Source organism: Tamandua tetradactyla, chromosome 5, assembly GCF_023851605.1.
Source record: "Tamandua tetradactyla isolate mTamTet1 chromosome 5, mTamTet1.pri, whole genome shotgun sequence".
Lineage (NCBI taxonomy): Eukaryota > Metazoa > Chordata > Mammalia > Pilosa > Myrmecophagidae > Tamandua > Tamandua tetradactyla.
The window spans coordinates 64,647,272-64,660,203 of NC_135331.1; the positions used below are offsets into that span (position 1 = coordinate 64,647,272).

The 12,932-nt window shown below is 34.8% G+C and overlaps 1 protein-coding gene across 1 annotated transcript in view; it reads right to left on the reverse strand.

The window, feature by feature from the left end:
- Nucleotides 1-12,932, reverse strand: part of WDR49 (WD repeat domain 49) — a 117,383-nt gene that overhangs the window by 61,846 nt on the left and 42,605 nt on the right. Inside the window, exon 7 of the mRNA XM_077159374.1 lies at nt 12,001-12,149. Coding sequence (XP_077015489.1) covers nt 12,001-12,149 — 149 coding nt within the window. The remainder of the gene's footprint in view (nt 1-12,000; nt 12,150-12,932) is intronic.

Below are 12,932 nucleotides of genomic sequence, written 5' to 3' on the forward strand. Positions count from 1 at the left end.
ACAAATGGGCATGCATTTATCCATGGATAACAAGCACAAACATTAACTCCTTACTCAATAGAAAGATTGGTTCAGGTTCAACAGACATTAAAAGATTGTATTTCTTGGTCCTCCTTCCCCTGTTCACTCCCTTCCTTCTAATGTGGGCCACAGTAAGATTCCCAGGAAGTAAACAGAAAGAGTAGTTTGGCAGGTACAAGTGTTGCTGGGTGCAGAATTAACACAGGCTAGTGGGCAAAAGAGGGTTACAATAAAACGGTAAAAATCCTCTCCAGAGGGGCTAGTGGGCAAGTTCTAGAGCCAGACTTCCTGGGTTTTAATCCTGAACAGGACGGTAACTTCTGGCAAGTTTCCTTGACTCTCCAAGTTGTTAATGCAGTACCTACTCCATCCAGATGTTGTGAGGATTAAGTAAGAGAATCGATGTCAAACATTTAGCATGATGACCAGCATGTAATAAATGTTCTTTTGTTATTTCTTCATTGTATAAATACTAGAACCTAAAAGCAGAAAGGTTCTTTTCTAATAAACTACTCAATGCAATGTGAGAATTATTCTAAATTGTTTCTAAGAGATGGTCTCTGTTTAAATGAGTGCTTATTACCCCATAAGGTAGGTGGCCTGTAGTTGAGTAGTTCTTAACCTCATTCTTAACATACTTTAAATCGTAAACTCCTTTGGGAAAAAAAATTGTTGAAAATGATGGCTCTATCCCACCACATACAAGTACCCACAAAGACATAACAATTTTACATGTCATTTCTTTGGGTTCATAAATACACTCTCCGCTCCCATGTCTATCAACAGGACAGGAATTCCTAAGTTCAGACAAAGACCTCCTCATCTACCATTTGATTTATCCTACCCTCCTTTCCCACATTTAGATAAGTCTCCTCTGAAGTTTCTCTTCTTCGGGATAAATGATCCCACTTACTTCAGCCATTGGGACCTCAGGGTTCACAGTCCACACTGCAGCCTCCTGAAACCCTGTCACTGTGTCACGGTTTACACTTTCTCTCCAGGGGAGAGTTAGCATCCAGGCCTCATTTTACATTTTAAAAATCATAGTAGTCTGAAGATGTGGTATAAAATAGAATAGCACCAAAGGCTTTTTTCCCAACTCATTTCTCTCAACCCGAGTGCCACTTCTAGGAGATGGCTGCCTGTATTCCTTCCTGGGTTACGGCTTTCTCTATAGCACTAAATAATATCATTATATATTTCAGTACATATTAACTGTACATATATTGACCCACTCCTCTGATTTATTTGAAAAAGACTATTAAGCCAGTCCATTATGGTTTCGCCCATCCTGAGGTTCTGATCAAGTAAAACCCTAAATCCTACTCCCGTGAACAAATGGTCAAGTAGATCTCTACCATCCTACTTTTAAAAACCTGATGCTTTAAGCTAAGATTAAGATCTTTATTTAAAACTATTGCTTTGTGTTCCCTAGTTTTGATTCAGAGTTCCAATGAGGAAATTTCATATTGAATCAGAACTCAAATAAATGGAAAATTCTTCCTTGGTTTGTCCATGCATGCCATGGGACATTGTGGATACTCAAACATTTTTTTAACTTGTTGAATGTTCTGGTCTGCCTAATAACTTGTGTCTTTTTCCAGCCCATAAATGAACAGATTAGATAAGACCAGCCCAAGGATACAGCGCCCCAACAAAGAAACTGCTTTGCTTCTTCTGTATAGTTATTTCCCCCAACTACATATCTCACCTAGTCCACAATAATATTTTATGAGACTTTTTTCAAACATTTTGTAGAAATAATTACATTTGATCTATAGAGTAACCTCTCCATTTACCAACCCTTATAAATTAGCTTGAACTAACCTAGTTAATCCCTGCCATATAAATAGCATTGCTAATCACTGTAACTGCAAAAATACCCATTTATTAAATAAACTGACTTTTCTTGGGAAGAATTTTTATTAAAATAACTCATCTCATTCCTGTTCTTAAGGTTTACAAAATTATTTTAATTTTAAAAATCTGCCAGTTCTCTAGGAAATGTTTATCTTCGGAAATATAAATTCTGTAAGAACCAAGATATGCAAGCATATTTCAATGTGTTTTAAATGTAACTAGAATTGATAACTCATTGTTCCGAATTTTAAGCCATAAAATTAGACACATCTAGATCATTCTCAAACACTCGTGATATTTATAATAACTATACATACCTTCATTGTTCAAAACCGCAATTTATTCAGTAAGGACCTACATCTAAGAAGCAGAAACTAACTTCGTGCCAGAATCACAATCCAGGGCATAGTTGAATTCAAATTAACAGTAACTCAACAATATTAATGGACTATAATCTCACCAGAATCATTTTCCGTTGCACTGCTCGAGCAACTTAGGTTGGCTTTATTAATTCACTAGCATTTAGTCATATAAATTAAATTAAAAATTAAAAATAGATAAACCATAACCTCTCTAGTTTCCAACAGGTTACTTCATGCTATTAATAAGTAAAACTAGATATTTTAATGATCAGAATGTGTATATTCATTAATTTTCTTAAAATTAATTTTCATGTTATACTTTCAATTCTTTCTGATTAAATCCCTAAACTCCCACAATTAATAACCCCAGTAAGTCTATCTTCTAGGTTTAATTCTCTAATTTTTCTCTGTTAGGAAACAAAGCAATGACATTGACATAACTGCCATCAATGCATTAAAATAGTGTCCCAGCATGCTTCTAGAAATTATATGCTGGTGCATGACCTGCCAGAAGATTTGCAATTCTCCCTATACTGCTATATCCTATACCAAGGGTTTTAAACATTGCATTAGAAATATCTATGGTGCTTTCAGAAATTATCTATGCCTGGGTCATTTTCCAAGGCCAAATGTATCAGAATCTCTCAGAATGGAGCTTGAATATTAGTAATATTAGTTGTATTTTTTTCATTTTCCCAGATATTTCCTTTGTACTTTACTGTAACTGCTCAACTTCTCATGGTTTTAAAGACAACAATAATGTCCTTGAACTAGAAATCTTCCACTCAGCTTAATCAAAAAATATCATGACTTGGCTTTAAACCAGATAAGCCTGCTCTCTTTCTTTCCTAATCAGGTTATATCCTTTAAATCTTGAAAAATATCTCACATTAATTCAGTTTTATTAACCAAGTCCTTTAACAAACAGCCACTTAAATATCTAATTATTACCTAAGGACCTATCTTGGGTTACCCCTTCTTTCCTTTCAAGTTTACTTCTAGAATAGAATTAGGCCACTGTGCAAAAAGGGGTACTTAATATTAATTTTTATTCCAGAGATGCTAGAGATGGTTGCTTTATTCTTAGTGAGAAAAATAAATACATTGAATCAACTAAACCTAATAATTACAACTGAATATTTAATGCTTTTTTATTTATATTTTCCACACATTTTAATCTTCATCCAAACTATTGTGTTTCCTATGTATATCACAATATCTGAGAAACTTGTGATATCTGTCCAAACTCAGGCTTACTAAATCAAGTTCTCAAAATAGCACTGTGGGGGAAGGATGTTCTCTATCCCATCTCTGTTTTATATTAGCAGAACTAAGTAGATAAGCTTATGATTTTATATCAAGAGAACATTTTGCTTTTCACATGATAGAGTTGACTTTTTCCTGCTTAATTCTTTATCTTATTTCAACTGGTAATCTTTTAATAACACAAAATTTTAAGCAAACACTGGATTATCCTTATATACCAGAACTAGAAAAAAAGTGGATTGAGAATTCCAGACACCTAGATTCTAGTTTTATTATTACTCAGTTTTTTGGCTTAGGCATGTGATTTCTCTCTTCATTTTCTCCTCTTTCTGCACAAGGAATCCCTGCTGGATCTGAAATTTTGTCTGTTTTGTCTAGAATGTAGTTAAATTGTCCAATCCATTATCTAAATATTACAAAATAACAACAATTCAAACAAATCCAAGAAGGTGTATTGCACGGATTGAATAGAAAGGTAGGAATTCACCACGTTTTCACTCTCACTTTGCTGAAAATTTCTTCCTGCTAGAGACAGACAGAATTATTTCCATAGAAATAATAAAACTACAAATTCATTCTCTTCATTTGTACCACAAATACTATGTTTATAAATTTGTCACTTTTTGGATAGGGAGGTGCATGGATAGATGAATGGAAGGATAATCTGTTTTCAATGTACTTGCTAAACTCCAGTCAGTGTTATTTACTTATTGGCAACATGTCCACTAGTATGTAGTCAGGAAGAAAATAAATATATCCACAATTTCCTAATAATGGTATAAATGTGAGGAAGAAGTAGAAAACAGACTCAGAAACATAATTTCTAATTATTGAAATGAAACTTGCTTGGTTTCATCAAATTATTACCTCCTGATGTCCTGTAGGGGGACAGATATAACAATAAGAAAAAACAGGGGTCTGTTTGGGCATCACCTGAGCATTTTGAGGAAAGCAGTGTAGCAACAGAGCTTCCCATGGGCAATTCACAAACAAACGGATCTTCTATTTGGAGATAATTATAAATAAATTCTACATTTATTTAGAATTTAAGCCTTTTTAGAATCCACAATCAGTAGATGCTTAGAGTCAGTGTGGTTTGACATGATATATGCTGGGAGGAGTATTTCACTGAATACCATGGCTAATGTTTTTATCTTAGAATCACACATCTGTTCTTCCTCTAAGAAATACCTGTACCATTTGTCCCCAGGACTGAAATCAAACTTAAAATACTAATCTAAAATTAAAATACATTTTTGTGTTACTCTTCACTCCATTGTTACTATAACCATTATCTCCATTTTCTTTTCAGTTCTTGTCAACAGAAATGAGGAAGGAATATCTTAGACTCATATCTCTAAGTGTCTGTTTGTGGATTCTGTCATTAACCTTGAAAAAGCTGAAACATTTCCAAACACTACGATTTGTTCTGCAGAAATCTCATCTATTTCCCAGTTCAAATGTGACATTAACTTTAACTAATGTTAACATTTTATTCCAGGTGCTTTCTTTTTTCTTGACAAAAGTTCATTTTTAGGAATTTTTAAATTTCAATTAAATTGATCCTTTGCCATTACCATTATTCATATAACATTGAAAATCATAACAGAATTTTCCCCAGTCTTTAAAAAAGTTTTCCAACTTTCACGTACCAAAAACAATTACTTTCCTCTATTAATTTACAAAGTAAATTTAAACACCTTAAATTTCTTCAATTTTTTACTCACTGAATATTTACACTAACAACATAGCTTTGAATGAAATAAATTAAAAGCTGATAGAAGGAGGGAACTGTGGTTCGAATATCATTGCAGAGTAGATTTTTGTAGGGGGCCCTCCTGCTTCAAAGAAACACAACTCTGGGGCAGGTCATGGTGGGTCAGTGGCAGAGTTCTCACCTGCCACGCCGGGGACCCGGGTTCAATTCCCGGTGCCTGCCCATGCAAGTTAAAAAAAAACCACAACTCTGAATGAAACATAATTTATGGAGCCCTGCTAGGCCTTCAGGGATGGGGAACAAACTCCAAAGGTCCAAAAGAAGGAAGAGAGAAAAAAAAGAAACATAAACTTAAATGAGGACAGTAAACAGTAGGCACAAATGAAGGAGGTCTCACTAGGAGACTGAGATGAGATCCAGCAGCAAGGCCTGAGCCCTGATGGGAGACACTTAAATTAAACTAGACAAATGGGAGGAGAATATGGTAGCCTCAGGACAGTAGTTTTCCTCATCCCCATCCTGCAAAAACAAATGCAAATCTTTTCTGGAGGAAAGCATCGTCAAAGTAGATTCTCAGAATGCCTGCAGACTGTCGGCAACAAAATAGGAGGTAGCAATTAAAGATAACCAGACATAAAAAAAATGAGTTATCATGAGGGAGAATTGACAGCAAAGGGAATATCAGATTTAGATCACCAAGGACTCCAGCTATTGTAATTATCAGACAAAAATGTGATGTACTTTAAAAAACAGAAAAAGAAAAAAAAGAGAAAAAATGTAATGTAATTAAGCATGAAAGCATTTAAGAACTAGAAGACAGAATCCAAAAATGAGTAAGCAACAAAAGAATATCCAAAATTATCAGTCAGTTAAAAATAAATTAAAAAAAGAAAAAAAAAACAACCAATATCATTAAACTTAAAAACTCAAATGTATGACTCATACAAAAAGTAGGCATATCCTCACTAGAAACACCATCAGAAATATGAGTGCTTCCTAAAATATGGAGGGGAAATCTGAATAGGGAATGTGAAAGAAATCTGTAAGGTTTTTCTGAAAGACGACTGAAAGATTGAGTAAATAGGGAAACACTGGGGATGATTTTTCAATATTTTAAAGAACGCAATATTCTCAAATTCAACTCGGAAGGATAAAAATGCCAAAGAATAGTAAAAAAAAATATATATGTATTGAAAACTAAAAACAATCTGTAGGACTTTCCGTACCAGGTGTCAAAATATACAATAAAACTATGGTGGTTAAACAGTGGTATATTAGTGTAGAAAAGATAAGTAGAGTAACAAAGAATAAAGCCTACTAGAAAAAAAAATAATGCCTACAAGGTAATTCAGATTATGATGACAAAGCACTTCAAACCAATGGGAGAGACTAAATATTCAAAAAAGGAAATTGGACATCCATTTTTAGGTGAAAATAACTTCACATAAAAATAAATTGCAAAGCTAAATGCAATAAAATAACATTCAACAACAGAAAAAAAATCTTAGCTGACAATGAGAATATTTTGATAAAACATGAGGTATGAAGACATTCCCTAAGCTAGGCACAAAACATTTAGAGGCCAAAAAGAAAATCATTTTATATACTCAAGCTTCATAAACATTAAAAACTTTTGAATGAGAAAAATAATCTAAAACTGAAAGAGGTATGCTAGAAAAGGGTAAACTATTTACAAAATAAATAATGAACAAACGATACCCAGAATGTTTTCAAACTACTACAAATCATTAAGAAAAAGACAGAATGCAGTAAAAATAACAAGAGTAAGGCATGATCAGACAGTGAACAAAACAAGAAATGTAAATAGCCAACAAATATTTGGAAAAGAAGTTCACACTAATTTTTTTGTCCATCAAATTCAGGGGGAAAAAAAACAAAACGTTGATGGTATCCAATATTGACAAGTGTGGGGGAATAGATACATTTATACATCTCTGATAAGTGAACCAGGTAGTACATCATTTTTTGATAGAAATAGGCATTATTTATGAAAATCCTTAAAGAAAAGCATGCCTATTGACCAAAGATCATCACTTCTAGGAAATCATTATAAAGAAATGATCTGATGAGTATTCAAGATTGTGCATGTGTATTTGTGTGTTTAATGGTTTATAATAGTAAAAAACTATAAATAATATCTCTTCTGATCAATAAGTGATTGAATAAATAAATTATAACCATCCACACCACATGCAATGAATTATTTTGAAGCCGGTCTATGTATACGCACAGAGAAAGATCTCTAGGAGATATTGTTTAGGGAAAAAACAAATTGCTTAAAAATATGTAGAGTGTGATTCCACTTACATAAAATGACTAATGATAACAATCTGTATTTGTACATCAACGTAGGATAATATAATAGCAATATGTTGTAAGAATGTACTATATAATTAATATAAGTATATAATTAATTAATATGATAACACATAAAAAATTTATAATTGTTATTTCTTGGAAGAGGAATGTGATTTGATGGGGAGTGAACTAGAGAAATACTTTTTGTTCTACATGCTTCCCTATCATTTTAAATTTTCATGGGAGCGCATTAACCCATATTTGTGTATATTTAAACAAAATGAAAATACTGCATTTCACAGTGGCTGATGGAAGTTGATGATTGTAGGTGTGGAGAAGAGAGAAGGAAGACAAACAGGTAATATATATTCCCCAACACAAAAAACTAGCTCTAAAAAAAAATTAACTTTGTATTTTCCTTACCAATCTTGCATCTACTATATAGATGCCAGCTCTTGGGAAAAATCAGAACCTCAAACAGATAAGAATAAAATTAGAAATACTAATCTGATGCTGGTGGCCAAATCAAAATTAGTAACGCAGGAGAGAAGAGTTAGGAGCAACAGAAAAGCCTATTCAGGCCTCTTGGTTGGAATGTCAAAAAGATTTTCCCTAGGCTTTGAAAATCTTTTTATTTACCTTGGTAGTTCTCCCTCCAAATGACCAAGTCACTGGGACTCAGTTGGACTTTGCCACCAGTGACTGCCATCTTATGAGAAATACTTTTTTTTAGATGTCCAAAGCAAAATGCAATTGGAATATTGTCTGGTATGGTATCAAATTCTATAGGTATAAATTTCTTATTTAGTCATCACCGAAAAATGACAATAGAACAGTGGAAACAGAACTGAAGTCACAGATCATTTTTGGAGGAAGTTGTGTAGATGTAAATTGCTTCTGTGGCAAATATTCTAACTTAGCAACTCATTGCCAAACATGGTTCAATCAAAGGCCCTTTGAAGAAGGAATGCTTTTATTTATTTTCTCTTCTCTATCTTAGCACAAGTCCTAAAAAAAAAAAAATCTGAAAGAATTTTATGGCAATAAACCAGAAGCTTAACCTGGTATCAGAGAATTCACTTGTTTGTTGTGAACATATAAAGACTGAGATAGTCATGCATTCAAAGTGAAATAGACTAATGTGAAGGAGAGCATGACAAACTTCTTATAATGAAATGCTTTAGAATTCAAAGCAAAAATAGAATGAGAAAACTGCCCTTGGAAGAAGTTAGGTAATCATAACATTGATGATAGCTGCACACAATCAGCTCTGGCTCTAAGGTCTTTCTCTTGCTTTTAACCTAAACCTTTCAGGGAAACTCTTCTGATAAATATTTAATATTTGTTCTATGTTTATATTTGATATATTCATTAATTTAACTATTCATTTAAATATGGGCATGGCACTACCCAAGAAAGACATAATACCTAACCTCATGAATCCTATCATTTATTTGATAGCTATACAACTTTGTATATTATACTCAATAAGCATTTAATATATATTAATATGTGCTAAGTCCTGGGGGACTCAGGGAAGTTTTAAACAAATAATCCTTGTCTTTAAGCATACAATCTAGCAGCAATGTATGTGCTGGTCTGCAAGGATGTATGTACCATAGAAAAGCCATGTTTTAATCCTAATCTCATTTTGTAAAGGCAATGGTTTCTTCTAATCCCTATTCAGTGTTGTGTGTTGGACACTTTAATTAGATTATCTCCCTGGAGATGTAACTCAATCAAGAGTGAGTCACAGGATTAGGCAGAGATGTGTCTCCACCCATTCTAGGTGGGTCATGATAACTTTACTGGAATCCTATAAAAGAGGAAATTTTGGAGAAAGTGGAAGAATCTGAGAGAGCAGAGAATGCCGCAGCACCACAAAGCAGCCCACCAGCCAGAAACCTTTGGAAATGAAGAAGGAAAATGCCTCCTGGGAGCTGGAGAGAAAGCTAGCAGATGACACCATGCTCGCCATGTGCCCTTCCAGCCAAGAAAAAAATCCTGACTGTGTTCACCATGTGCTTTCCACTTCATAGAGAAACCCTGAACTTCATTAGCCTTCTTGAATCAAGGTATCTATACCTGGATGCCTTAGATTGGACATTTCTATAGACTTGCTTTAATTGGGACATTTTCATGGCCTTCGAACTGTACACTAGCAATTTATTAAATTTCCCTTCTTAAAAGCCACTCCATTTCTATATTGCATTCAGGCAGCTAACAAAATAAACAGTGTACATTTACAATTCTCTAGTATACAAGTCAGATTGTGATAAATTCAATAAAAGAAGTTAGAATAATATGCTAAAAGAGCTAAAAAAAAAAAAAAAAAGCAACTAGATCTAAATAGGGTACCATATAAGTTTTACTCTGAGCTTATTTCATACATTTATGAAACCATTTTTTTCTGGACTACCAAAAACCTGCTGAAGATTCACAGTAAAGCGTATTCACTCTGAGCTGTCAACAACTATTCCTTGAATAAACATTCTGAGGACCAAGCACTGTGACAGACACTTAGGATAGTATAACACAGTACTTGCTTTCATGAGGGACAAACAGGTGTTTGTCATGGGCCTGCATGAGAAGTCACAAAAGTCTGAGACGTGAAGGATAACTAGGCATTGGCCAGCTGCCCATGAAGAAAAGGGAATTGAAGGTGGAAGGAAGAGCATGTTGCAAAGTCATGAGACGGCATGGCTGAAAAGGATGCCAATCTTTTGGCATAGATGGAGCATTGAATGAATGGAGGAGAAAAGCAGGAAGTGAACAGGGACTGGTAGATGGGGGAGGGCTTTGAATAAAAGTTCAAGGATATTTTAAACCGAGAGCAGAGACGAGAGATTAGAGAATTTTTCTAACAAGCCTCTTTATTAGCAGAATGAAGGGTAGATTGGGAGACATGTTAGAAAACCTTTGCAGTATTTTGGGAAAAAAGAAGAGTTTTTTTTTTTTTTAATAAGGGCAGTGGCAGCTGAGATAGGAGGTGAGGATGATAAACATATTTTGATGATATAATCAACAGGAATTGGCAGTTGACTGATGAAGTCTAAGGGAAAAGGAAGAGGTTTATGTGATATGTAATATAGTATAGTACACTGAGCAAATTTGTCAGGACTTATGACTAGGCAGGGCTAAGGAGAAAATGAATTCCTATTCACTATTTACATATATACATAGAACTGTCAGGTTCACTGAAAGAGTCTCAGGTACTGTCCCTAAGACGCTTATTCTCTATCCTTCTTGTCTTCAGAAGGAAGCCTCTCAAAATCCAGTCTCCTATGCTAATTATATATGAGCCAACATTATATAAGATACTATTTATGAATCATCTCATCAGTCCTCACAGCAGTCCTTAAAACACTCTTGTTCTTTTGTAAAATTTTGGAGAAATTTTACATTTTACAAAGGACAAGAGTCTTAGAAATTAAGAACTCTGCCTAAGGGGACATAAGTAGTAAATAGTGTGGTAAGGGTTCAAACTGGTCTATCTGGCTCTAATTCCATGTTCTTTCCACCGTATTTGGAATACCCCATCAATATTTCCAATTAGCAATAGACTGATATACTTATTTGCAATGTTCTTAATGGATTTGGTATTCTTCAGATTAATTTTGATTTCTAATTAACTGAGTCTATTCAAAATCAAAGCACCAATAGCTAACTGGCTGTGTGTGTAGTTCCTCATCTCTATCTCTGTTCTTTCTACTGAATTAGTGAGAGTTTTAGAAACTGTCGGGATGTGACCTACTGAATGCCCAATATTAAGGATTAATTTCAAGAATGCATGGTTTGTCCTGATGGGTCCCTGGACCAGGAAAGTCCTGAAAGCAGGAGGGGCCAGCCTCTCCAGAACATATTATTGACAGCCCCTTCCAACACGAAAAAGTTAGAATGGGCATAACCCAAATACCCCTAAAGAGTGCAGAGAAAGATCAAAGGTGATGGTGGAGTTACACAGAGAAGGTCGGGTTTAACAAACGAGTGTGATTGCTGAATCATTATATTGATAGTTCTTTTAGTCTCCATTATCTTAGAGCAGCTGGAAGTAAAAACCTAAAATTGTGGAATTGTAACCCATACCGAACTCTGAAATCTGTTCTACAACTAATTGTTGTGATGTGCTTTGAAATTTATCACTTTTTGGCACATGTTATTTTTCACAAAAAAAAGAAAAAAAAAGTCGATTGTGATGATAAATGCACAGCAATATGAAAAAAAAAGAATGCACGATTTGAAAAAAAGTTTTTAATGAAATATTTTGTCCATTTGCCCAAGACTACTGTTAAACAACCATCAATCAACACCTTAATATAGATTACCAAATACATAACAATGACCCGGAATATTCTTAAAACCTACATCTCCTCTCACAAAAATTCAGGACCGAGAGTTGATTTGGGAAGGAATTGAGGGCAGAACTAAATGAATTAAGTGCACAATGTTACTTACTTTGTCTGTGGAGAAGCTGAAAAGTTGTTTTCTGTCAGCAAAGAATTGGACGGCTATTACACTAGCAGAATGGCCCCAAAGGACACCAACTGGCTTAGAGACAACGTAGGGATTCCAAAGGCAAACTTTATTGTTAATGCCAGCAGTTGCTAATCAGAATTCGAAAGAAAAGAAATGTGTTTTAATAACATGAATGGTCCATGGCATTTTCCCTTTGAAATAAGTTTATCATGGAGCTGTAGATTGATCAATTCTGATGAGCATTACCACCCCCTGACTAGAACAGTAGAAAGTCTTGCCATTGCCCAGCTGGCTTAGGATAATAGGGCATGGGTCTGTCGCTGGGAATAGTAGAAATGGAGGGAATAGGGAAGACGGGGCATGCATGAGGTGGAAGGAAGGACAGAGACACTTCCAGGAACCAATGAGCAGCCCAGCCAGGAGGGACACAATCCTCCTCCTAGTCCCTCTATTTTCCCTCTCTAACCAGCACAGCCTCGGAATGTAGACAGTGTTAAAGTTATCCCAGGAGGGAGAAAGAACTAAAATAATAAAGTTCCTGCATAAATAGAAACGTATGGCGAAACAAATGATTTTCACTGCCATGTGAATAACCAAGTATTAACAATCCAGCAGCAAAGAATACCCTTTTGACCTGCTTTATTTACAGAATAAAGTCTTTTGGGAACACTAATTGGCTTTATCCAAGCAATGCTTCAAGAGCAGATAATAGAGAGGTTATTCGGGTCTGTGGACACTCAGTATAGTGTTTGTGTTCCTTGATTTGGGGCAGACTGTGGAACTGAGCTTCTTCAGCCTTATTTTTCCAGCACTGTGGCAGGCACAAAGCATACAGGGGTAGAAGAAACTAATCAATCAATGGATGAAATGGTTGACACCTGAGTCTTTGCCAACTTGCTTCACAAAACTCC